The 26,815-nt window shown below is 40.9% G+C and overlaps 1 protein-coding gene across 2 annotated transcripts; it reads right to left on the bottom strand.

Moving 5' to 3' along the window:
• Positions 1-561: 561 nt before the first annotated feature.
• Positions 562-17,748, bottom strand: smad1 (SMAD family member 1). 2 transcript variants are annotated; one of them, XM_008302696.1, is made up of 7 exons: positions 17,677-17,748; positions 8,821-9,382; positions 5,808-6,071; positions 5,597-5,713; positions 3,302-3,523; positions 2,823-3,079; positions 562-2,229 (listed from the first exon to the last, which is right to left on the bottom strand). In XM_008302696.1, the coding sequence occupies exons 2-7, from the start codon at positions 9,218-9,220 to the stop codon at positions 2,086-2,088; spliced, it is 1,404 nt and encodes a 467-aa protein (XP_008300918.1). In that variant the 5' UTR covers positions 9,221-9,382; positions 17,677-17,748; the 3' UTR covers positions 562-2,085. The 2 variants fall into 2 exon arrangements, with proteins under 2 accessions (XP_008300918.1, XP_008300925.1); XM_008302703.1 differs by lacking the exon at positions 17,677-17,748 and adding an exon at positions 9,578-9,593.
• Positions 17,749-26,815: the final 9,067 nt, after the last annotated feature.

The raw sequence follows: 26,815 nt of genomic DNA, 5'->3' as shown, positions 1-26,815 counted from the left end.
GAGACCTTCCTGGAAGACTGTTGTAACTGTTCCTCTACTATCACAATGTGTCCCATAAAACAAAGGAAACCCCATGATTTCATGCATTTTCATGCAATTTACTGGAAAATACAATTACGCTGAACACCAGTGCAGTTGGCTTTTAGATGCACTTATAATTTTTGTGCCTCTCTAATTGAAGGTCTACATCCAAACACACACATACATGATTGTTTCCATCACTGCGTTGACTTATATTGATTTCCTGGAGACTCTAACCATAACCACTACTTGTCTAATTCTAACCCTAAACCAAGTCTACACCTAAAAATTGAATGATTTCCGTTACGGGGACTTGCTTTTTGTCCCCAAAAAGGGAGGCGGATCCCCATGCTGTTGACCGTGTACACAGATTTATGCTCCCACAACATGAGTAATACAAGCGCGCACACAGCAGTCGATGTTTTTGAAAGCCCCTGACAATACACGATGCATATTTTCTTAGCATGGGTGGCCTGTAATTAAACAGACAGGCACACAAAGACAAACATGCCGAGACAGTGGTCATAAAAGAGACAGAAATGTTGCAAGTAATGAAACAAATTTATTGAATCTTCCAGTAGAGACTTGATATTCATGGAATAAAACTGCTTTTCTGGGAGTTTTACTGAGCAAAACAGAAAGGAAAAAAAAAACAAAGAGGCAACATGTGAAAGTGCAGACAAAACAAAACAAAACAAAAAAAAAAACATGTTCAAAAATACAAAAAGAATGTAAAGAGTATAACAGTTTAATAGCAAAGAGAATTGCTCAAAGCACAAAAAGAATTGAATGGCAACATCTGCATTTTATTTAATAAAAAAAAAAAAAAAAAAAAAATCATATTGGGACATCAGCAGCTGACACCCTTTTTCTCAGTCAACAATTAAAATTTGAATGCTCAACATTTTCCCGTAACAGCCATTTAACAAGTTTTGCTCAGTCATTGTAATAAGAGAACGAGGCACGGTCACTGAAATATTTATGTCCTCAATGCGACTCTGTTTTTGACACATTTGATTGTGCTGCAGAGTGTGCAGCCAGGGACATGCTAACCTGTACTTGTGTTTGCCTCTGCTTCATGTCATATTCAGCTACCAGTCTTAAATGTGTAACACTACACTAACCAAACTATGCTTTGCAAAACCAGACTGCACAGCACATATTCTAATAGTGAATATACCTAAACACTATTCTTTTTTCTTAAAATTCATTTGAAACACAAGTGTAACACAAGATGAGCAACACTTAAACTTTAATCTTTTATGTCTGAAATGCCCTTTTAGTGCCATGCCCCACACTAAACCCCTGCCCTAAACGCTCAAACGCCCCCCAAATTTTGCCCTCATATTATTTTTCATGATCTGTGATATGGGATTGTATTTTAAAGTTATACTAGCTTTAAATGCTTTAATTTATTATCCTAAAAAAAAAAGAACAGATACAAGAAGTATCTGGAGATGATTGTTTCTTTTTTTTTTCAGACATACTGGTCATCCTCCAAGTCCCTGCTAACTTTATACATTTCCTAAGTACATTTCATGCCAACCTCACTACAGTCAGACAGAAAACAGCAGCCAACTGCAATTTCGGCGGCCTGGAATGTCCCATAATTATTGTAACTACACACGTATATCTGGATTTCCGAGGGAATATTTAGATGCAAACTAGTTATGAGTCAGAATAATAGAACAATGAAAAAAGAGAAGTCGTGGGAGCAAGATCAGAGAGGATACTTGCGTCATGATGAGTGTGATGGTCTAATTATTACAGTTGGTCACAAAGATCAAGTATCTTCCAGTTGCATCACGCTCACTTTGCTTACTCCTCTCCCAGTCTGTAAATGTGCCCAATTCAGACATCCTTCAAGTAGAGAACAAACCTACCCATTTAACAACCCGCCTGACCTTACAGCTCCCAGATCAGTTTGTGTTTCAGTCAAAACCTCAATCAGTTATGGACTACTGACTGAAACACAAGCCAGTCTGAGACCAGCTTGCCCCTATTCTTGCTACTTAGACCAAAATGCTGGGGTATGGACAGCCACAGGGCTGAGGACAGTGAAGCCTAGGAGACGGAGGATATAGGGTTGTGGGGTGAGCCCATCTGGGTTAGCACTTTATCCAACCACTGCAGCGGACCATGCAGGTGAATCTCAATCCAGCAGGGTGTGCTGGTCACATCTTGGCGGTGGTACTCTGCTCCCCAGCCCTGAAAAGGAGAACAACACATGACTTTTTAAAAATTGTGTCGCAACACTATACTAGTTTTTGTTGGACTTAAACTTGTTCCTATGGTTTATATTTATTTAAATCATATTTGGAAAATCTAATGTTGGTACTGAGTATGTAAGGTATTTTTTGTTAGGATGTACAGGTTGGGTTAGTCGAATATCTGAGAATTGTACAACCGATGCTTGTTTGATTTTGGATTTAAATCAGTTTTATGTGGAAATACTTTGGTTATTGCTGCTGAATGATTAGTATAGCTGCCACTGATAGGTCATGACTCAAATTTTGGCTACTGACAGTTGTCAATAAAAATAAAAAGAAAGAGGTTCACTTGTGAAAAGGAGGGAAAACTCTTCTAGTGATAGAAAACAAAAAGAAACAAAATAAGTAAGAAACAAAGTAAGAAATTGACACTACGCATTTGGATGATTTTAAAACTTAACTAATTATCAGTAAATTATACTTAAACAGTAACTTAACTATCAATATTATGACATTAGGAAAAAAGTCATACTGTTCTTGGTTGTAGTAAAAGAAAATCTACATTAGTTAAGTTTTAAAATAGCGGATTACCTTCACAAAGCTCATGCGGATGGTGCACATCTTGGTGAGCTCGTAAACGGCCTCGAAGCCATGGTTGACGGACTGGGCCAGCAGCTCAGCAAACTCCTGGTTGTTGAAAATCTTCAGGCTGCAGCCGCTGGGAATCTTACACACAGTAGTGGGATGGAAGCCGTGGTGGTAGTTACAGTTACGACTCTGGACGAAGATACTGCTGTCACTCAGACACTCTGCATACACCTCCCCTCCAACGTAATACAGATGGACGCCTGAGAGGAAGCAGGAAATTATTGACAGTTAGAGTCAGCACTGCTCTGTGTCACTTTTAACAGAAGGCCCAAAACACCTGTGTGGTCAATCTAAGATCAATCAACCAAGATGTTTAGTCAATTTGTTGTTATTGTTCTGTTTCACTGTATGTCCCTGTCCCTACTGACAACTGGATTGATTCAGTCTCATCATTAGATTACAGTCATTGACAGGTTTTGTACCTTTGCCAATGTGCCGCCGGGTGTTCTCAATGGTAGAGTTGCGGTTGACGTTGGAGAGCAGGCCGAGACAGAATCGGTTGCGGTTGTTGGAGGGATCTGTGAAGCCATCCACGAGCACGCTGGTGGAGGAAGCCTGGAAGGCCTCTCCAACGCGATTGTTGAGCTCGTAGTAAACAATAGAGCACCAGTGCTTGGGTTCCTCGTAGGCCACAGGCTGCACATCTGCACAGGAAACACATTAACAGGTCACAGGAGTGAGCTGAGCGCACTGTGCCTGCAGTAACAGACACAGACACATTCAGGCACATTTAAGACTCCTCTGTGCAGACAAGCTGCCAGGAGCCACTGATGCCAGCAGACTCAATTGTAAATCTTACTCATCCGCACAATTATTTCGTCCAAATCGTCCCACGTAGCCCATAACGATGATTTGAATAAACATATAGGACCCACTAGCTACATTTGTGTACATTTAGGCAGACCAAAATCGATGCAGACGCATTCTAAAGCATGCAGACTGTCTGTGGTCTGTGTGCCAGCCTTTATTGAGCAGGCAAACAGTCAATAGCAGGGCCATGCTCTCTGTGCCTGGTATCTCAGGGTGAGACAGTGCCAGCTGGCCTCACCCTCTCAGAGAGAGGAATAAATCATGTTTATCTAAGCACATACTTCTCCCAAACTTCCTCTGTAGCGTGGCACTGGCTAGCAGGTGTGTTTTGTCTGTCCCCTTCCCAGAGCTGGCCTACAATAGTAACCTGCTCCCCTGTACAGGATGCAGCTGGTGGAAAAGAACTTAAAAACTCCCCAAACTCCCGCTTCCAGCAACACAAAACTCTCAACAGCTCTTCCCGCTACTGCTGTCACCATGCGTGGGCTGCATCTCTCAGAATTAGGTCTACGATGATAAAATAGCACAAACATTCAGTGGGTCAAGTGTTGAAAACAAAAATACAGACAAAAGACAAACTGTTAGCCTGATGTGTTGTGTGATGAAATTTAACTGCAACGCTTCTCAACAATATTTTAATTTTACTTGAACTTTAAAATGTTGGTATATTTTGATTTAGGCAGGTTTTTTTGGCTTTGTTTTTTCAACCCACATTACCTGCGCTGATGTCATGTAGCAGTTTGGCTAGATTATGCAGATCAGTGGATCCCAAGGAGAGGCCATAAGATGATTACCACAATGTGACAAGAGCAAATTTTTAAACTATAAACAAGAACACTTCTTTGCCATTTCTATTTTTACAATACTGCATAGCTTTCTTCTGCAGGCCTTTAGAATTAACCAGATTAGGGAAAAGCACTCTTCATTTGCGCTGCTCGCAACAGACAAGCAAACTTTGATGAGGAGCTACAAACAAATGAAGTTTAGAACCACTGATCTAAATCACAAAGGCAAAAGTTGAACCAAAAAGTTGATGGATAAACTTCGATTAATGTTTACATGAGACAGTTTGAGTAATAATTTTGCCTTTGTTCTCTCTTCCAAACAAGTTTGGCGAAAGGTTTGTTTAAAACGTCTCTGATCATCCCTCTACTCGTATGTCTTGTCCCATCGAACATCTTTTATCAAGGTCATCAAGCCATGTTCTTCTTCTCAGCAATTAATCTGGTGAATATTTCTTTTTTTATTTTATTTTTTTTCATTACCGACAGTAATTATGGCTAAAACTACAAAAGCTACAGAATTTCACTTTGAATGAGGTGGTTTTGGAATCCAGTCCATGTCCACTGTATAGCCTATTACGAATTCATGAATGTAGTGCTCAGATGTGTTTGTCTTGCACAATAAAATCAAAACCACAAACTCGAGATAGCAGCAATTATTGCACCGCATTTCAGATTTGAAAGTTGGAGGTAATTAGTGAATCTTATCGTTAACGAGTTTCAAGTCATTACCACCAGCAGAGATGACATAAGCCCCAGCTTTTATGGGCCTCATAAAAAAAGCTCTGAGGCCTGGCTTAATTTGCTGAGGCTTTGAGCTTCCCCTGGGCTCGCACCCACAGACAAAGCCCCACTGTAAACTAGCAGATCCTGCTAACACACAGTTTTATCTCACAGGATACAGCACAGCAACCCCATTGAGGTTTTTCCCTTTCTTTTTTTTGTATCTGGAGTTTGACCACAAGAGAAAAAAAAATACTTAAAAAAAACAACCAGGCTTCCTAAAAATCTTTGCACCTGCAGATCAAGGCGAGCAGGTGCAGACGGCTTTATGTGGATGATATCACAAGAAGCGAGTGCACACAAGGACATGTGTGTGTTTAAGATAGCAACTGCCATGGTTACCTGCTCGGTTGTTACTCTCTAGAGGCAAGGGTGGAGCCATGAGGTTGGTGTCCATAGGCTGGGGGCAATCCTGAGTCATCTGCTCCTCTGGGGGCATGTAGGCAGGAGGGGGTGTCTCTGCAACAAGAAGGAGGCAGAACAGGCTGAAGTCAGTTGTTGTACTTTAGTTAAAAAGGAAGAAATGTCAGGATAACTTAGTACAGGATCGCACCTGGCATCTGGAATGGACTGCCAGGGTCGGAGCTGGATGGTGAATGAGGGAAGGTGGCACTGCTGCCACTTCCCGGTGAGTTGGGGTAGCTGTTTCCAGGCGAATGGGGGAAAGGCATGGTGTTGGCCTGAGCAAAGGATTCTGGGAAGGTGGCATTCTGGGGCATGTGTGGCTCGTTCTGCTGCAGAGGGTTGCGAAAGCGAGGCAGCATTGTATGCTTGGCGTTGAACTCGCTGTTCCTCGGTACCAAGACAGGCGGCAGCACTGAAGAGGAAGAAAGAGAGCAACTGTCCAATAAAACTGCACTCCACCAATGAGTCGACAAAATACACTGTGACGCTATGAGCTTTTAAATTTCACATTACGCAGCTACTCCACTAGTGCTATTCCTATTAAACCTGTAAGTGATACAATGATGAAACCACGTGATGATCTAAATTTGTCCACATACAAACTTTTGTGCATACCAGCTCTCTTTTAACCATCACAGGCAAAACAGTAAATTAATGTGCAGGACTGTTTTATGGCAATCTTATGTTTATACGATTTTTGGCATCAGCCTAAAAAAAAAACCTTGATTAGGATTACTTTAGAGGATTTTATCCATGCCGTGTTGTTTGACCCTACTTGTGAGAAATGCTCCAACTATGTTAACTTAATATTTGCACAAGTGAGCAGTAAAACCACATATGGCTGCAAGCAACCTACTCCGAATTCCACTACCCTACTTTTATTTCTTTTTTTCATCAAAAAAATAACAAAAAGGTGAGACATTTTCTGATACAAGATAAAAACCCAACTCCATTTCTTTGTCTTCAGTTCAGTTTCTCATCACAGAACTTAAAGCATGTTTATCTAATGATTAGCTGATTGTTTCAGCGCTCCAGACATGATGAGCAATCACATACATGCCACAAAGACGCACGCAAACTCAATAAATGGGTTATTTGATTCCACCATAATGAAGAAATCTCTTTCTGGCGCTCTCCGTGATTCAACATTCTGAGCGCAGATGTCGCTGCATTTTTCAAATGTCAGCTTCCAGGCAGTTGGTCTTAGCCAGCAGTATTTGGCCCAGACTCTCAGGTTTCTGCTCTGAAAAGACATTTCGAGGCGAGCCGTTCTTGTGGAATTCATCACTTGGGGTAAATATCCTGGCTGAGCGCTATTCAGGTGCAGTACAAACCACAGAGATACGCTCCACTTGTGTCTATAAATACCTGAGCAGATAAATAAAGCTGGTGCTGAAATTTTAGATGGGGCTCACGCTGCTGTCAGTATTCCTGCAGGTAGAACCATGTGTGCTGCAGGCCGCTGCATCAGTGTAGCAGTTTATTTCAAAGGTTATATGTGGAGCAGGCACAGGACAGCTGTGGTGTTATGTAGAATAGTGAGGGGAGATTGACAGGATGTGTGTGTGGAGGAGGGAAAATTAGAAGGGGGGGAGGTGGTGAGGGCGTAGTGAGGACAGACAGGTGCTGTGGGGTTGAATCACCTTAGCCCTCTGTCTTCCACCCGCTGCTAAAACAAAACGTGTGCGAGGCAGGCAACAACTCTTTCCTCCCATTGTGTGTGGGTGACTGTCTTCCTGTTCCAGCCGTCCTCAGAGAAACTGTGCCGGCAGTCATGGGTGGGTGTGTTGGTGTGTGTCCTCGTCTTTGTAACATGCGTGCAAGTGTGAGAGTGTGTGTGTGTGTGTGTGTGTGTGTGTCTACATGTGTGCAAAAAAACAGGAGGGCCAGCAGTACAGAGCATGCCCAAAACAAAGCCCTCATTCTCCCCCAGATGGAATTTCCTGCTCCACGCACACATGAACGAACACACACACACATACACTTGGCCCTTTACACACTTAGCACCCTGCACACAGCTGTTTTTATCTTGTCAGCTGACCCTCATCTTGTGTTTAGTGAGAGGATAAACGGTGTTGGATTTGTCTTATTACTACAGTGTCACTGCAGTCAGAACCCCAAAGGTCCGGCAAGACCTGCCGAGGAAATACAGCAAGCTGGGTCCTGGTTTTACTCTAGTGTTTTTATTCATTTATTAATTTAACAATAATTATGTGTATTAGATACCTGTTATATTTGCAACTTCAAAATGAATTTATCGTCCTCACCTGATGAAGTAAAATTTCTATCAGTCATGTGAGTGTGAGAGTGTGTGAGTTTTTGCTTATCATCTTCACAGACAAAACTGTGGAAGACAAGAGGAAGATAAAAGATGCAAGAAAGTAAAATAGGCGAACATCTGTACAAGTCATCGCAGTTATGGAAAAGACAAAAACTTCAGGATGGGAATAATATTCTACATTATGCCTGCTGAGCAGATGACAGCTCAAGAAGTCAATGAAAAATACTTCAAAAAGTTTAAACTGTTCTCTTGTCGTGGTTTTCTGTTTAATAGGGAAATTCTTGGTAGGTTAACTAAACCAAGGAATCACAGTATATGGTATTTGTCCTAACCACTAGGCCAGGATGTCCTTTAAATGCTGTTTTTAAAAGAAAACTTAATAAATAATAACTTCTTTCTGTAGAGTTTAATTTATCACATCCTTGAAACTTTAGTAAAAAGCAAATGCACCTTTCTGTTAGTTTTTTGAAGACGTTTCATGTTTCCTCCAAGACACTTCTTTATTTCTAACTGACTGATGGGGAGTTCAGTTAGAAGTGAGGAAGCCTCTTGGATGAGAGGTGAAGCTTCAGACTGACGCTCCCAGGATTACCATGACGTGGATGACTGACAATCCACACAGACTTAATTTTACACAGTTTCAGTATCTGTTTCTAGGGAAGCACTGATCCAATGTTTTCTTCCCTGAAAGCAAATCCACCACCTTAACTCCACTCAGGGTATCTGTCTATTCTGATACCAGAAATCCTTTTTCACAAGTTAAAAATCAGTGTACTTCCCAGAGCAAAACTTGTTGCATTTTATACAAGGTAACACATATTAAGATCAGTTAAGGTGCAGATACATGCATCCCTGGTTATTTCAGGATGGGATCACTCACCTGGACTGTCCACTCGTTTGTAGTGGTAGGGGTTGATGCACACATCCTTCTGCTTGGACCCAAAGGGGTACTCGCAGCATTCCAGTGCCTTCAGCTCATGGTGGGACTGCAGGTCGGGCCAGCGCCACACCCGACAGTAGATGACATGTGGCAGACCTTTCCTGTGCGACACTTGCAGCCGTCCGTCCAGCGAGCGAGGGATTGTCACACAGTTACTGGGCTGACCCGGGCAGCTGAGAGCCCGCTCCAGCTCCTCCATGGCTCCCTTCTTCTTTTTTAGTTTCTTAACGAGAGCATCTACGGCCTTCTCTGCCCATTTCTCTTCCTCATCTCCCTGCTTCCAACCCAGCAGCCGCTTGACCGCAGGGCTAGTGAAGGAGAAGAGTGAGGTGACATTCATGATGGACAAGCTGCCCTCCTCCCCTCTCCTAAAGGACGCGTGAGCAGTGGTGGGACACTGTCCAGTCTCAGAAGACAAAGGGTAAGAATATTACTTTTTTTCTTTTGAGTTTCAGATAATATTCAGTTTCCCAGATGACTGATCAGGTCCTCTTGACAGTCACTGGAAGAAAAGAAAAAGAATCGACATGTCAGTTAAAAAAAAAAAGTCACACAAACTTTTACTGATCACTTCTAACTAATGTTTCCTTTCTCTCACAAAGTTGCAGCAGCTATGGAACATGAGCATACATTCCTCCTCCTTTTACTACAGCAGCAGCACTGACACAACCCCTGACGAAGCGAACGATGATGTCACCGTTATAGCTGGTGTTGTCGCGTCAGTCTTGGATTCTGGGAAACTGTCAGGAGAGCCACACCGGACACCCTCCTGTGAACATCAGCTCCGACCAGACATTCTCCAGATAGCTTCCTGTCCGTATGGCTCGTCACATTACCGCCAATCACTAATGTCATTTACTGTGTGAAGCCTACGCAGCCTACAGTGAAAGACTGTAGAGGAATTTGGCGTTCAACACCTGCAGTGGATATTCCATCATGCGGCCACACTGCAACTCATATCTTTGGCAGGAATGCAATGAATGATTGTATTCATTGTCTAAACTGTATTGTTATTTATGTACATGATTTAAATAATACAAATGCATATATTTGTTGTTAATTATCTAATTTTTAAAAAATGATTAAGAACATCAAATTTAGTCAGGATTTTTTTTAGCAGAAGCTTTCTGGTGCTCTAAGCTAGAAGGTCAACAATATTATATGTGAACACATGAACACCTGTACCATGTAATGCAATTAGGGATGCAGATTTTGAACACATTTCCTGACAGATAACTGGCAGCCTTATCAATCAATAATCAATTGATCTACAACACAAACTGAACTCAATGCACATGACACCGTCTCCTGATACAGCTGCTCCAGGGGCGTAGATTATCAACCACTGATCCACTGTGATGCTGTATTAGCAAACGTTAATTCTTATTTAATTTTGTTGTTTAATTTTCTTTTGGTTGACTAAGCAATTGGTCAACACCAAGTTCTGTGTTTTTGATTGTGGAAATGCAGCATCCCAGTTTGTAGCTATATTTGACATCAATGTGATTAGGCACTCGGTTTTTTCTGGCGCCTCATTTTCTTGTCTAAACACAGTGTATATTTGTTATCTATAGTCAATCATTTCCCAGCTTAATTTTCTGCAGCTGTAACACATCACAAATATAAGTTTCTAATGTATTTAATATAAAAGGTTTTATGCACATAGCCTGCCACTCTATCACTTTTTGTAGATCAAAGATTTTTTTTTTAAATCTCTCATGTATGCACACACATCTTGGTAGATAAAACAGTTTGATAACTCTGTATGTCTGAGATTTCAAAAGGCCATCTTTCAGATTTCAGAGGAAGGAAACTTTCAGTGAGCAACCCACTGAGGCAAATGTTCTCTAAAGCTTCAACACCACCAATCAACAAACACTGGTTTTGGGAAAGAATCTGGCAATGTGCAGGACAATAAAAAGGAAGTGCTTGTGGACCCCAGGATAAATGTGCCCATTCACTGGGGTCCCACAGGAGCAATTCAGTAGCCAGAAGGTACACGCATTCTAGCTTTTAAAAGGGAAAACAAGAGCGCACTGAGCACTCCCTGTTCCACCTTCTTTTCAAGTTTTGTCTGAATGCAATTAGGGAGATAAAACATAGTTATGGTTGAGGTTTGGCTGTGGATAAATGTTCAGATGCAATCCCAGAATCAAATAAACAGCGTGTCAGAAATCCTCCAGCATTTATCCGTACTGACTCATGGGTGAGGATGCATCACTCTCTGACAGTAAAGCCCGCAGTATATTGGATTTCCTGCGAGCAGGAACAAATACATCATTAAGACTGCTCTGTAGTTATTCCTGGCCCTTCAGATTATGGGATGAACAGCGATTTCTATCTTTGTCAGCTACTGCATGTGTAAGATACATCATACTGGCAAACAGGCAGGGAAGTTTGATGCGAACAGGTGCTGTTTACAACGTATGCGTGTGTTTGTGTGTGACTGTTGTAGAGGCCCTTGACGCTTACTACTGCCAACCGCACTGACTGGAAAGCTGCAAATTGCAACTATAATTAGCTTAACCATTTGAATAACATTGGCACATCTATAAAGTGACACTGAACTACAAACACACGAGGGAGGGGACGAATGGGTGGACTACAATGCGTGTGAGATCAAAAGAAAATACTGTATCAACGCTGATATCTTTTATGGCTCAAGATCTTGCTACACTCCCCCCTTAGGACATCAACCACCATTAGGAAAACACTGACATCACTTCCATTTGCTGAGACTTGCAGGTTTTTCCACAGGTGCAGGGCTACAAAGAAAAAGGCCATCCGCTCAACTACAGACCTCGGACTGCTCTCTTCATTTCCATACTTTCTTACAGGAAACACTCTTTCTATTGTAGTGAAACTGTTAATGTTTATGAGCCAGAAAAACTCCTGGGTGTGGCCTTTCTTCTCTGCTGTTCTATCATTTAAGTAGCTGGACTTCTGTGATGTTACCTCAGACTTTATATACAAATAATTCCCCCTATAAGGACGAGTACTGACACCAAAGCTATGGCTGAAACTTAGAATTTCAGCAATTCAGCAGCGATTAATCTGAGTAACTAACCGGCTATTTTCTCAAATAATCTAACAATTATTTGGTTTATAAAATGTGAGAAGAAAGACATTTTTAATGACAATTTCCCAGTATTCAAGACCACATCTTTAGGTGTCTTTACTTTTTGTTTTTTTAAATTGTCCAGACTCACAACTGCCGGCTTTATGGAAATCAGCAATAGAGATGTAAGGATAAATGGTTTACATACAACATGTAATGTGATGTACAGATGTAAAAAACAAAGCCCAAAAAACACAAAATAAGTCATACCCTTTATTGGTGCTGACTTGCTGCTGTGGTTATAATATAAATTCGTCAGTTCACTTGATTTTAAACTGAGTATGACTTGGAAGTCTCTGTGACCTTGTCGGTGTCTGATGCAAAACTGACTCAGTGCATCTGCATACCAAGCAAAACATGTACTTCAGAGCTGAGAGTGGAGCAAAACAATACTGCACACAGTTCAAAAGGCAAAAGCAGCAACATCATGACTGTGTCAGGGTCACCACCCAGACACATAAAAAGTCGTTGTGATCCGCATCCAGCCACAGAGCTGCTTTGATGGCCTCTCAGTGACAGCCAGCACTATCAGCACAAGTTCAGGACTCGCTGCACAAAGGCAAACTTTAATCCTTTTCAGATGGAAGACTCCAGAAAGCTCTGTAGCGTAACATCTGGAGCAGACCTAACAATCCTCTGCTGTCATTCAGCTGCAGCTGGAGGCCATGTCTCTTGGATATTTCCAGCTTTGACAGTCAATAATATCTGACTGTTAGCCTGACCACATGCTTATTTAAAGGGCCTGATAATGCACTGTGTTGCTTCTTTGGACAATGCTAGTTTGGAGTTTTCTGTGAGGCAGTCATAATATAAAGGCGCCAACATGCCTCGCTCTTCCTATATCTATGTATAGACTAGGATGCCTGCGTGACAAAACAGTCTTTCTGTGCACCGACTTTCTGAACAATTCTCTGAAAAATTCCTAATTAATTAGAATTTATGTTTTCATGCCGGAACTTTTTAAAAGATCTCAGTTTAGGACTTTTGGACTAAATCAGTCACTAAATACCCAGATAATGATGTGAACTTCCATTTCATTTGGTGGTTCATCTGAGCATATAGAAAAAGGGAAAACGCTCATTTAAAAGATTTTATTTCTGGGAAGAGATTAAAAGTAACCTCTAAAGCTGTGTTTATTCTTAAATTATTTTGTTGTTGTTGTTGTAAATCAACCTAACAATATTTTTTTCTGATTTATCAAGTGATTGTGATGGGAAAAAATATATTACAACTGCCCAGAAATCAAGGTGCCATCTTTAAATTACTGGTTTTGTTCAAGAGCAGGAAAAGGCAGAGCTCGACGGTGCGAGCGTTTCACTCACATTTGCCGCTCAAAAAGATGTGGACGACCGGGATAACTGGCAAATATAAAGTATTACAAAATTCAGCACAGGCACCGTTTGTTTTTTTCAACAAAAATGATGAATAAACAACAGTGACAATGATGTGATCACTGCGCTGTTTTTAAGAAAAGAAAAAAAAAAAAAGTCTTATTCCGTGACCTGCAGCATCTGTGGAGTCAAACACTGCAGCTCCAGATTTGTAAAAGTTTCCTCCAAAATTTCTCTTGATCTTTATCCGTTTGACCTGTTTTACTGTCGTTAATAAGAAACACCTTACAGTCACTGACTTTATGTCTGTCAGTAATGTTCTGTGACGTTAGTGGTTCTTGGAAAAAAAAAGGGTTTTTGAACTATGAGTAGTGCAGACAAACAGCAGCTTAACATTTATAAAAAGTTGAGCTAACATTAATATACATAGAGAGACTGACTGTTGTAGCACTAATTCCTCACAGATCACATATCTCTACATGTGGCCATCAAAGTTGGAGCTTCATCCTGACGTAGGCAGTGAAGAGGCACACAGATGCCTGCAGTGGCCTTGGCTGCTGCACTCTTCCCTATAAAAACTGAAACACACACCATCATTTACACAACAGCTCCATAAAAACCACTCTGACATTCCCTTCGAGCGGCGCTCTCTCACTATTGCGTTAGCGGCAGCTTGTTATGGCCATCAGTTAGCCCACCGGACAGAGACGGAGGCTAATGGGAGCACAGAGTGGGATCATGCGACACTGACAGGCGGAGGCTTTGACCCACCTGGTGCGAGCTGTTAGCCACTACACTAGCCCCATGGATCATTTTGCACCGCTCCAGTGTCTGTTAATCAATTTAGGCCTGGGCTGTGTAGGATGAGGAGGCAGTAATGATGCTCTCTGGACCCTCCCCGGGGACGGAGCATTATAAAGAAGCTACATTATTTATCAGCAGGGTCCTGGATGGGGCCTCCATTAACCCCCGCTCAATGGAGTCACTGGCTATAAACAGAGGAGTGCAGGAAGAGAGAGGGTGATAGATAAAGAGAAAGAGAGAGGGAGAATGATGCAGAGGGAGAAACAGAGGAGGAAAGTGAGAGTGATGGTGAAGCAGAGATCTAAGACAGACAGAGTGTTTTGGAGAGAGAGAGGGAGAGATTGAGAACACTCGTATATCTGGTCTCTTCACCGAGCACTTCAGGATGAAGTGCGGTCAAGGGTCGTTACTGAGCAAACAGAGACCCTACACGGATGCAATACATGCTTTTCCATAAATGATAATTGTAACATTGCACCAATGATGAATGTTAAAGTTAATGACACAGAAGGGCTGCGTAATGCTGGGAATTTTGATATGAGTACTGATACCATACTGATTTCTGGCACAAATGCCAAAAACGTTTCTCAGAGAAATTTTAACTATAATACTGAAACACATTAGTTGATTTTAGTTGATTACGCAACTAGTTGACTGATGGAGAATTGAGTACAAACAATTCTATTTTATAAAACCTCATTGATCAAGCAAACAAAACCTCAAACACAATCACTAGTTCCAGTTGCTCAATAGTAAACATTTCCAGGATTTCTCTGTTCTATATTACTACAGATTGAATACCTTTTTTCTTTTTTTTTACTGCTGGCAGGACAATAGCAGCAGTCTGAAGACATCTATTTGGCCTGTGGAATTGCATGTTTCGCTAGATTTTCTCATTTTACAGACTAAATCATTGATCAGATGCATTATTGACAGATTTATAGTGAAAATAATAATCTCCAGCCATAGAAAACATTTTTCCCTTCAAAACACTTTTTTCATTGACAAAATGAAGCTTAAAAAAAAAAAAAGGAAAAAAAAAGGAGTTGTCGAACTAAAGAATATGTACACAAAATGGAAACGCTAACCTGACATTTAACAACAGCTTTTAATATTTGACAGGATCACTTTGATTTTGTTATTTTTTAAAGTGTTTGGTAGGCCGCTTTACAGTTGAGAAATAACATTAAAGTTTGTGTGGTGGACAAACTTGGAATTTCTTTACTGGGCTTTCTTAGTAATGTTTGGCCAACAATTACAGTAATGTATCTGCTTTAACCTAACTCTGGCTGATGCATTGGTTGGTCCCGTTCACAACAATAACTATCACAGCTGCTTCCAAAACAACACTGAGACTCAGTAGCCACCCCGCAAGTGCAGATTTTTGCCACAGCCACTCCAGTCAATACAATAGTCTAACAGCAAAGCCTGAAATAACCACAGTCAGACATGAGGTGCTGCCCTTACTGACTAGACATGGCATTGACCCGGGAGGCTCCTTTAACTCACTGGGGTCACTTTTCCTCACAAACACCAACATAGACACAACTCAGACCCACTAAACATTACACCAGTAATGCCAGTGAGTGAAATCCAGCTATCAAGTCACTTTGACACACAAAACACTACACAACAACCAAATAGCTGCTGGCATTGTCCAGACTCTGCAGGGCTGAACTGGGATCAGATTCTTTATGTCCCAGACACACCAGTCGGTACGCGACCACTGCAGACACAACCGGCAAACACATGGGTTTTCAAGCAGCTATCTCAAACATGCTTGGCACTCGGTGTTGGTTTTGAGTTGTGTTAGGGTGGACACCTCGGCCCGACACATGGCAGGCTATAGTATCCTGACTGTACAGACACACGGGAGGAGGGCTACAGCTTACTTTCTATCGTGTAATCTGCTGATTATTTTATCTAATAAACGTTGATCTGTTTAGCCTGTGAAATGTAAAAAAAAAGAAAGTGATAAAAATGATTAATCGATCACCAAAATGACCACGGATAAATTTTCTGTTCATCGGCTCCTGTACTCAGGAGTGTTTTGACATAGACATAGTAATGTACTGATTGATTTTCATACACATAGGCAAAATTGTTGTTTAATGCCACGTTTTATATGGATAAAGACAGGAATTAAGTTAACAATTTGCCGTTCAAGAGGCTTCACCCTCATTTCTAAGCTATGAAAAAGCACAGGTTCAATTTCTCAAACAGAACTTAAAAGCGCATACGCTGAGAATGCAGAACAATAAAACAATTGGAAGTCTAGCACGGACAAGGACAAATTCCTGTCCTTTGGGTAATCTGATATGTCATCTTCAATAATGTCAGGAGATCGAGCCTTAGCTGCTGTAGGTCTTTCTCTCACTCTCTCCGTCTGCTTTTCCCTCGCATACACTCTCTCACACAGACACAAATTCATAAACACACTGACATAACTTAAACACATGTCCTCCGAAGCACACAACTGCACCGGCTGAAACAGCCTCGGTCCGTCAGCATCAGTCGATACAACAGGGGGGGAAAAAAAGAAGAAGATGTTAACGTGTGGCATGTATGGATTTGTAACCAGATTAGTGTGATATTCTGCAAACATACTTCCATGTTAATCAAAAACATTTTTTAGTGACATCAAAATATAATCAATTTACAAACAAACAAAAAAAAAGACTCATAAATCCATTACTTCAAAAAGCCTCATGCCATAAGCCACCACATAGAACAGAGATGAAAGGTGCAATCAATTAGCTGATTGTCAGGAGGTTAATCAGCAACACTCTTTGCAAATATTTAATCATTTCAGTCATTATTAAGAAACAAAAGGCTAAAAATTCAGTGTCTTTCTTCTTAATATGTGAGGATTTTCTGCTTTTCTTGGTTTAATGTCATCATAAATGGAATATTTAGGGATTTTACACCGTTAGTCATGCAGGCCAAGCAGTCTGAACACATCACATTGGGCTGGAGAGGCCTTTTTTGTTGGACATTTTATAAACCAAACAGCTCATTGATTAATCAAGATAAAGTGTACAACACAGGAAGACCACCCATTTATCCACATCATGCAGCTCAACAAAGCAAAAATGCTCTGATTTACATGCATGGAAACAGCACATGCCTTTTATCTCCTGCTGAAAACAAGCGAGCAGATAGTTTTTAACCTACAAGACCTTGTAGTGATGCAGGCTTTGTAGTGATTTAAGCACAATTTAGATGTTTTTAGAGTTCAAAAGCAGCACTTGGAACAACACTCATGGTGGAACTTCTGCTACAACACATTCACACGAGGTTACAAAAGTAGCACAAACATCTAAACGTGTCTAAATGTGCAGCTCCAGTCTGATAGTGTGAGCAAAAAGGAAGAAGAAGAAGAAAAAAAAAAAGTTTGAAGCTGCCAACTGACACACTTCTGAACTGATAACCTTTGGGAACTACTTCCTCATACACGAAGAAGCGCACAGCTGAACAAGTGGAAATACAGACACAGAAACTTTTCATTTATCACGTTAGAGAGACAACAAAAGTTTACACTACCTCTTTTTTTCTCTCTCTGTGTGTGTGCAGCTCTGTGTCCCTCTGTGCTGGAGGCTCCTCTCTGCCTGACTCGGCGCTGCTCGGCCTGGCGTCAGGGAGTCGCGAAGCCGCCTCACCCTCCGCTCAGCGCCAGTATCACACCGCGGGATGCAGCAGCCGACAACAAGAAGACCTACTTTTTACACATCTAACATCTTCATCCAGTGTGTGCACACGGATTATGTAACTGCGCAACAATGCGGGGTTTCTCGCTAATTTCCGAAGAGAGTTTCTCCTCGGAGGTGGGAGTTTGTGGTTGCAAACTTGCCTGTTGCAGTTGCTTGACGCATTTTTTGGGGAGAAAAAGAGAAGAGCCTCTCAGAAGACTCATGTAAATGTCGATTTGTATTTTTTGCATGTCATATAACCAGGATTGCACAATGGGGGAATCCATTTATAAATCAAAGAGTTCATTGAATAATCAAGAGAACACATACAACATCAGTTTGCATTTACATTATATGTAGTGTCACAAACCAGAATAATCTGCTGTATGTGCTTAAAATCAACAAATGGCCTTTAATTTCTGCTACAAACAACTCAGAACATAGTTTTTACCTATATGATCTTGTATTGATTAATGCTTTAGCCTGAGTTAAACACAGTTATTGCGTTCTTCCCATTTTATTTCACTGCACCACTCTAGTAGCTCCCAAATACAAATAACATGACCTGAAATGAAGACTTCAGGGACAACACCTTTCATTTCTAAACATTTCTAGACAATGAATTAGTCCTGCAGAAGCTTTACTTTCTCTCACCAAATTCAAAAAAGTTTCTTCTCCAAACTTTGCCATTTTGCAGTAGATGATTTTATCTGTCGTGAACTTGTGAACTGCACCTTGTTAAGCCTACCTCTCAGTTCCTCCTTGTGCTTTGATTGTGATATGATAAGCCCAGTTCTGTCAGAAGAACAAAAGTGTCCAAGAGCTGTGTAAGCACAGGAACATGCTTACACACGCCACCTCCTCCACATCTCAGGCCCGATGCAGGCTTGGCCTCGGCATTATTTTGCAATGTCAAGAGCAAAACTTTTAACAGTTTTTCAGAGCAGCTCATTAATATTGCACGATAACGCATGAAAATAGCCTTTAGGCAGGAGCAAGCAGAGGACACCAAGTGTCACTTCCTCCTGCGAGCTAAATCAGTCCGTTCATGAGAAATATTATGAGGCACATTTTAAGAGGATTCAAAGAAAAAAGTTTCGTAGCATTTTATCTCATCCAAACAGATGTGAAGAGGGGAATTTCCTGTCTCAAAAGGAGATATTGCTATCTCAATCTTTAAAAAAAAAAAGACTGTTGTAGATAAAATTCCACTTAATAGAAATAGAAAATGTCAAAATATAACTTAAAAATACCACCACAAACAAATGCTGCATTTGTTATTTAGTGCGAATATTCCAGGTTTTATTACAATTTGCTCAGACATAATATTTAACAATGACTTTAATGGATTTTTAACACAGACAGATAATAGAAATCTTAAGAAATTCTTCAATCTATTATTATCATTATTATTTTTATGCAATATCAGCCCTTTCTGAGTGCTGTGAGTTCAGTAGTCAAGTTCAGGGTTGCCGCGGTGAGGGGGGACTAGATTATCTTGAAGACAGGCGGAGGGAAACGTTCAGAGCGGGGGAGGCTCCCGGCCCAGGTGACGTCACGGGCGCTGGCGACAGAATGTCTGAGTGAGGCGGGCGCGAGCTGCACGTGAATAAATCTGGGAAAACAGAGCGAGGAGGGGGGGAGGAAGGGGGAGGCAGGGGGGGAGGAGGAGGGCGATGATAATGATGATGATGGTGGTGGTAGTGATGAGGATGATGATGAGTGGGGAGAGGAGGAAGGCTCAGCAAACTTTGTGTTAGAGGATTCCCTCCGACACACACACAAAAACACACACACACACCCACACACACACACACACTGAGGGCAGCTGCACATTCATTAGACCGCGTACATTTATAGTCCCATTATAGAGAGGAGCCCACTGAGTTTATACAGACTATCAGGCTTTATGGCATTTTATCTCATTATAACTGTGTAATCAACCTGCAATATTCTAATTAAGATAATTTCACTTTTATATTTGCACAGTGCCCATAGAGATTTTTTACATGGGACGTCCTCCAGTACTTTCAGTGGTAAAAAAGTAACAAAGTGCAAAACATGAAGTATATCTCCCCCCTTTAAATACATTTACCTCATAACATTGCTGAGGGACAACACGACAATAATACATCTGCATTTGTCTGACAGCTGGAGTGAACATGGCTTCTATGGGGTTTGAGTTGCTTTTTTTACACATAGTAGTTGAGCTCATAAAATATTATGCATTGTTAAAAGCTGCCTGATGGTATATAAAGTGGTTAAAAGTACCCTCTTCTTGCAGCTGCATTAAGTAAAAGCAGTTTTACAATGAAACAGTCCATTGTAAATACAATTCACACAAGTTAAGGAGCATTTATTTTATTTTTAGTTTTTAATTTTTTTTTATATTGTATTGGTATTTAGTTTGAATAAACGTTCGGAAAACTTTTGTAGTTTTACTGAATTTTTTCTTTCTATTTTTGAATTTTCTTTGTCATTTCAATAAATGTTATAAAGCTCAAAAATACACCTGATCACATGTAAAATTAAGGCTAGAAACTGTAACTTAAGCTTTGAGAATATTGTATTTTTGTGAGGTCATTTTCCATTATTTTGTATTTTGTTTGGCATCAAAATATTACAGTTTTGGGGTTTTTTTGTAATTATTATAAATATTTATAGTGTACCTTTTTCACCTACTTCTTTTCCACAATGCTTGCCAGATGCAAGTCAGGTGGGGAAACAATGATTTCCTAATTTACTTAATGGCTGATACGTTGATCTAAAAATTACTGGTATCCATCTACAAATCCATCTGTCAGTTGCTGCTTTCTAAATGTATGATGTAAACCTACAACTCTCCATGACAGCTACAGCTCTTCTAATACCTTGTTACATTTTGACGTTAAAAAAATGCGACTTAAACTCATTTTAAACAAGATTTGACGGAAGACACTTGTTGGCAAATTCGATTACCTGGCCGAGGAGTGTCGGTCGTCTTCTCTTTATACAGCATAAGGCAGGCACAATGCAAATATTTGCATTTCTGAAGTGGCCAACACGAAGGAAATTACATTTTACATGATAAAAAAACTCACTCATGCAGGTGCTGGGATTGAGATTATGTGAGCAGTAAAACTGAAAATCAATTACCATTGCTTATTTACCAGGCTTATGTTCTTATTATTATATCAGTCCCAAGGAAACCACCCAAACATTAACACAGGCGGTCCTGTGTCCTTGCAGTGGCAGTGACAGTTGATACTCTAATGGCTGTGTCTTGCTTTGATTATTCACATGGAACATACAATACTCATGCATATTCTGAGCAGACACAATGAGGTTGGCATTAGTCTCTATCCTTAGATTGGCTCTGTTGCGGTATGAAGTCAGTGTGGATTCAATTGGGTGACAGTCCTCATTGTTGAGCGATCACCCAGCAGGACACCAACTACTGATGGAGAAGAGAAAAGGCAACACAGTGAACATCTCTGCTGTCTCACTTTCACATGTCAGTTCTTGAGTCTGCATCAGGTCCCCTGTATCTGCAGAGATAAGGCCACTGTGGTGCTAAATCTTTGACAACACGGGGGAAATATGGCTTAAATTTATTTTATTGTTTAGAAATGCAACTGAACAAACTTTAACAATTCACCCAAATGAGCAGTTTCCATCTGTAGTGTTGTTTGGCTGCAGTTTGGAGACATGACGTGCCCACTTCATGGACACTAAGCAAACCTTTTGTTGTGCTAATGAGCTGGACCTGCCAACATATACGACTGTTCATGGGGTTCACTCAGAGATGATGTGACGCTCGCTGCAATGTCATAGTGTCAGGTGTGTTATTTCTGATTGGTTTTTGAGAACGTACTTTTTACAATTTGAGTTGCTCTAAGGGCCACAGAGACAGAATAGATAAACAAATGAGAGGAGGATCCTGCAGAAAAATGCAAAGAGACAATGAGTCCTGACCCTTATCCTTGAAGTATTTCTGTGTAATTTCTGTCCCATAGACAGAATATTCTACACCACAAGGCATCTTCCTCATGCCTTTGACTCAGACAAGGAAAATTGCAGAAAGAACTAAAACTTTAACAAAACAATGGTGAGAAACCTCATTTAAAGTAGCAAAGTGACCACTTTATCTGGTGTACATTCAGAGGAGGCTGATGCTGCATTAGTTAAACCATAATTGGAAACACAGAAAGATGATAATAGAAAATAAAGTGCAAATAAGACATAAATATTAAAAGTGATAGTTTAATGTGTATGTGAAGTGCAGATTTCTTTGGGTGCACATCATCATTTCTTTTGAAGATCTCATTCCACTCTCTAGTGCAAAAGTCATAATCATACAGGAGGGCAGGAAGGGCAGATTGCTTCATCTAAAAGAAGAGATCCGGCTCTCAAAATAGTGAAATACTACTCTGTTACATCAGCCCAAAACAGGACAAGAACTACAAGGCCAACATGCTGCCTGTAAAACGTGTAGACAGGACATTAACATTTAAACCACTTAGTAGTAGGCTCTATTAGGTCAGAGTTCACACGAAGCCATTTCGAAACCTTGGAGAGCTGCCTGTTTCTAACCGGACGGAGGAAGAGTGGACTCAAGAGTCGGGATTGATTACAACATCACCTCCATACACTTCCATGAATTAGCACGGAGCTGAAACGCTTAACGATGACTGACACACATGTGTAGATGACACTCCTCCATGCATGCGATTCATTTTGCCATCCGAGGGGTTCTTGGCAGCGAATTTTCTGCTGCAATGCGAGGCATGGCAGCAGTGCATCAGGCCGGCTCACATTTCAAACGGGTGGCTCATTTGGCGCGGCTTTTTGCAAGTCCTTCTAGAAATAATGTCGAGGGTGGTAATATTTGAATGCTGTCTCCAGGGGCTCTTGGTTTACCTCTCCTACCTTCGCTGCACAGAGACAGACGATGCACCAATCAGAGGGTGGCACCAGCTGTAGCTGCACTAGCTTATCATTTTATCATTTCATGGGCAAGGTGTCCATTTACCTGCACTGAGGTTCACTAATAAGCATGATTGGCAGACATATACCTAATCTGACACTCACAGGTCTTTCTGAGGTTTGATCACTGGTCCTCCCATCAGACAATGCTGCATATCCACTGTGTAAAATGACACTGTGTCTGCAAACCCCCCACTCTCGCACATTCACACACATACAATTCTGTTCACCCACAGCAAAGAGATTCCCTGGGCTAAGTCCTTAGGGTGGTCTGTCCGGGTTTATTGGGGAGAAGTGTCAGCGTCTGACAGCAGCTGTCACAGTCACTTGTTAGTTGGGACAGTTAACCCTAGATAGCACAGTTGTCAGTCAAAGCAGTCACAGCTCATTTTGCACAAAGGGGGGGTGACACGTTGAACCTCATCCAACTGCTGACACAAGTCTGTGAACATTGCAGTGCACCTGTATTTTGGCCAGCTGTCCCTGTACAGGTGCTCTTTCACAGGTTTAGTAATTTACGCACTAATACAAAGTCTGTGTCTTTCATGGTATAACTTGTGGCTGTGCACAGTTTCATTTTTTTGCAAAAACATGTAAGTAGAATGAATTTTGAGACTCTAAATTGCCCAGGGGTATGGGGTAAAATGGATTTATGCACAGTCCAGAGTATTTCTCTGTGATTAATGAATTTGTGCTTGACACGTTGTACCTTTGAAGTTCTTCTGAACTCATCTACTGAGCAAAGACTTGCTGGTACCTGCTGGGTAAGTTGTCACATATTTAACAGACAACTTTTGTCAGTTTTTCCTTTACAAGACAGTAAAATGGGATGAAACAGATTTTGTTAACTATGATTTGGCAGCAAAATCCTGCATTATGAGAAAAAAAAAAAATCTAAATTTAAAATGAAAAATTGGATTAGATGTATGCAAGGCCCATTTCCACCCAACAAACTCAGAATTTTTAGTCAGTAATGTTTTAAAAGGACTAAAAGGTTCCTACAAGGGTTGGGACTTTATTGCGTATTTTGATTAGTAAGCTACAGAAGAAGAAAAAACACATTCAATCCTATCTTGACAAGTTCCCTTATTTTTGACACAACAGCAACACTGGTGCACTCTCTGCAGCCTGGAAAGTGGTGATAATGCACCTAAAATTTGTTTGCCATCTGTGAAGAAGATGCACTGGATGCACTGAGTGACGTCAGCACACATGAAAGTTTGGTGAACAGTGATGGACGACAAGACCACATTGCTTGACTTTTGCTACATTTACACCTTGCATCCACAGTACTCTGTTTTAGTAACCATTAAAGAACATTTGGAAACACAACTGACCCAATTTAAGTTTGAAGACTAAAACTGCATTTTAGCTTGGGTAGGCAGAAAAGAAGATTTCACATTTCACATCTCACACACAAAACGCTTTTCCTGGGGGTGGACATTGGTCCCTGTCCTGCTCTAATATTGCCCTGTATTTGCTCCCAGTCTATATTTCTGACACCATGGCCACAATATACTCATACTTCACTTTCAGTAAGTGTCACCTCATTCTCAGTCTAAACAAGAAACGTCTGTTCCAACTTTTTACCATTGTTGTGCCTCCTCAATAGTATTTTCTATGGCTAGAAATCCAAAAACAACCAACCTTTTGTGCATGTCGTGTACATGCATAGTCATGTGATGTGCATTTGTTGTGTGTTTGCAAAGAACTTAATTTATAAAAACTGAAAGCTAATTGGTTGTTCCTTTGCAGCATCAGTGTGCAGCAGCAGTTCAACTCTTCTGCCATCTGGGACTGAAGGAAAATATCAAATCTATCAAAATTACCTGAAAAACTTGTCCGTGAAAAATCCTGCTTTAAAAGTGATGTAAAAAAAATCTTTCTGTTCTTTTGTCCATCAAAACTAAGACATATTTCAGAATTATTAAACACAACCTTTCAAATAATTGGTAGTTCTTTGTGTTCCAAATAGAAAGACTTGACACAACACAACGAAACAAAACTTCATCTAATGCAGCCCAACTACTATATCAAAGTACAGTCTTTACTGACTAGTGTGACATTCTAAATGGCAAGTTCAGACAGGACAGTTTGTCAGATTTAACCATTCATTTTGGAATGAAATGCATTTGTGTTGCTCAAGTGATGTTCTGGAACAATCTGAGGAAGCATGACACAGATAGTCCCTGACATCACAAACCCCAGAACCTGCGCTCCCAAAGAGAGCAGATCAGCAGCATCACCTTGAAATGGAAATGGACTTCAATTAAATTAGCCTATGTGTAGCGACAAGCATGTCACATTTTCTTTGAATTCATGCACGCTGCATGACCTTTTCATCTGAATGCATAGAATCAACAGCATGCTGAATGCAAACAGATGAACATTGTGCAAGACACTACTATAGTGCACTGATACAAAGGAACTATACCATGAAATATGAGACTGGGAGTGGCATCAAGCATGATGCATGTCATTTAAATTTGTGCAAGCATGCACAACCTTCATGAACTGACATGAAGCAGTGCTCCAATTATATGTAGTTATCACAGATTGTGTATGATATGAATTGTTAACCCGATTCTTTAGTTAGAAGCCTAATTACAACAGAACTATTCATTGCTTTTGTGCAATATTTGATAGCATTCAGGGAGAGGAAATGTTCATATGCTGCGGAGGATGAGCAGAAGAACAGGTTGTGTAGCTTAGGGGTGAGATCACGGCATTGGCATGGGATGTGGAGGCGAGCAAACCAAGGCCTGGACAGGACCTTCCCACAGTCCGTGTTCAACAGAGGCTCATCTCTGCTTGCATTTGTTAACTTCTCCAGACACCGAATCATAGAAGAGAAGGAACAGAAAGCATATGTGCGTTGACAGTGAAGATCAGAGCACCTTTATAATAATAGTAATCAGCTCTGAAAGCCTAAGGTCAATGGATTTCTTATGCTTAAACCCCATTGAAGTGCTGCAGCTTCCATTTAACAAGTGCTCTTTAAATTGCCATAACTCCATTACCATTTGTGCTAGAGAGAAAATTTTAATGATTTCTGAAAGAAGAGAAGATGAGCTTAACGGTATATTTGATGTGTTACAGTCGCACAAAGCACTCACAAGTTACTGCTGTCTGAACACAGGCCAAAAAAATAAATAAAAAATCGTATCCAGGGCATTATGGTACGTCATAGGAATCCACGTGCAATGATGGTCCAATCAGAGGCAAGAACCGATACACTCACGGAACAGAACAGAGCAGAGCGGGGTGTGTGGAGAAGCTTGCCAGTTTGACAAATACTTTATTACTTTTACACAGGTAGAGGACACCTTTCAGAAGGAGTGAGCTGGATGAAGGACCTAGTTCTTCTGGAGCAGATCCATCTGAACAAGAGTAAGCAGTGAATTTTGTAAAAGCTGCTCAGAAAATATACAGTAATGGCGACTTTACTAGCTAGCTAAGGTTCAGCTTTAGGATGGTTTTTGCTGAACAGTCATCATCCTCCTGTGTGCTGGGAAGAAGTCCCACCCAGGGTCAGAGTCGGCACAGGGCTGCTGGGGATGTTGTTCGCAGCTAGTCACAATGTTGTCACTGGAAAACTGAAGCAAACCCTGATGTGGTCCCCCAGCCACCAAGATTTATTGCCAAAAGAACCCCTGGTGTACAGCCACCTCTAAATTTTGGAAAGCCAGCAGCGGGTGAAATCTTCAAATTTTTGGGATGCTGAACAAAAATGCTGCAACAAATCTGCAGAGAGGAAAGAGGTTTGAATGGTAGAACCTAACGGCAGCAGATGTGCACAAATATCTTGGACTGCTGCTTTACATGACTGTGATGTGCCTCCGAAAGATCTCAGACTTTTGGAAGACTCAAAACATTTTTCAAGTTCCCTTCCCTGCCACTATCATGCCTAGGAACTGGTTCTTTGCAATCTCATCCAACATCCACATCAACAATCCAGCAAAAGATGTTGAAAGTGAGAAGAAGAAAGTCTCCACCGGGTCAGGCCTCTGCTGGAAATGTTGAGGATC

Source organism: Stegastes partitus, unplaced genomic scaffold (assembly GCF_000690725.1).
Source record: "Stegastes partitus isolate 25-593 unplaced genomic scaffold, Stegastes_partitus-1.0.2 Scaffold37, whole genome shotgun sequence".
Classification (NCBI taxonomy): Eukaryota; Metazoa; Chordata; class Actinopteri; family Pomacentridae; genus Stegastes; species Stegastes partitus.
The sequence above is the reverse complement of the archived record's forward strand: the minus strand, read 5'-3'. Positions and strand labels throughout refer to the sequence as shown.

Bases quoted from the DNA above. Each gene is read 5' to 3' on its own strand.
- smad1 (XM_008302696.1), bottom strand. From the start codon at position 9,220: ATGAATGTCACCTCACTCTTCTCCTTCACTAGCCCTGCGGTCAAGCGG. The intron at 5,714-5,807 runs GTGCGATCCTGT...TTCTTGTTGCAG, and splicing joins CAGTCCATTCCAGATGCCAG to AGACACCCCCTCCTGCCTAC. The intron at 3,524-5,596 runs GTAACCATGGCA...TTTCCTGTGCAG, and splicing joins AGAGAGTAACAACCGAGCAG to ATGTGCAGCCTGTGGCCTAC.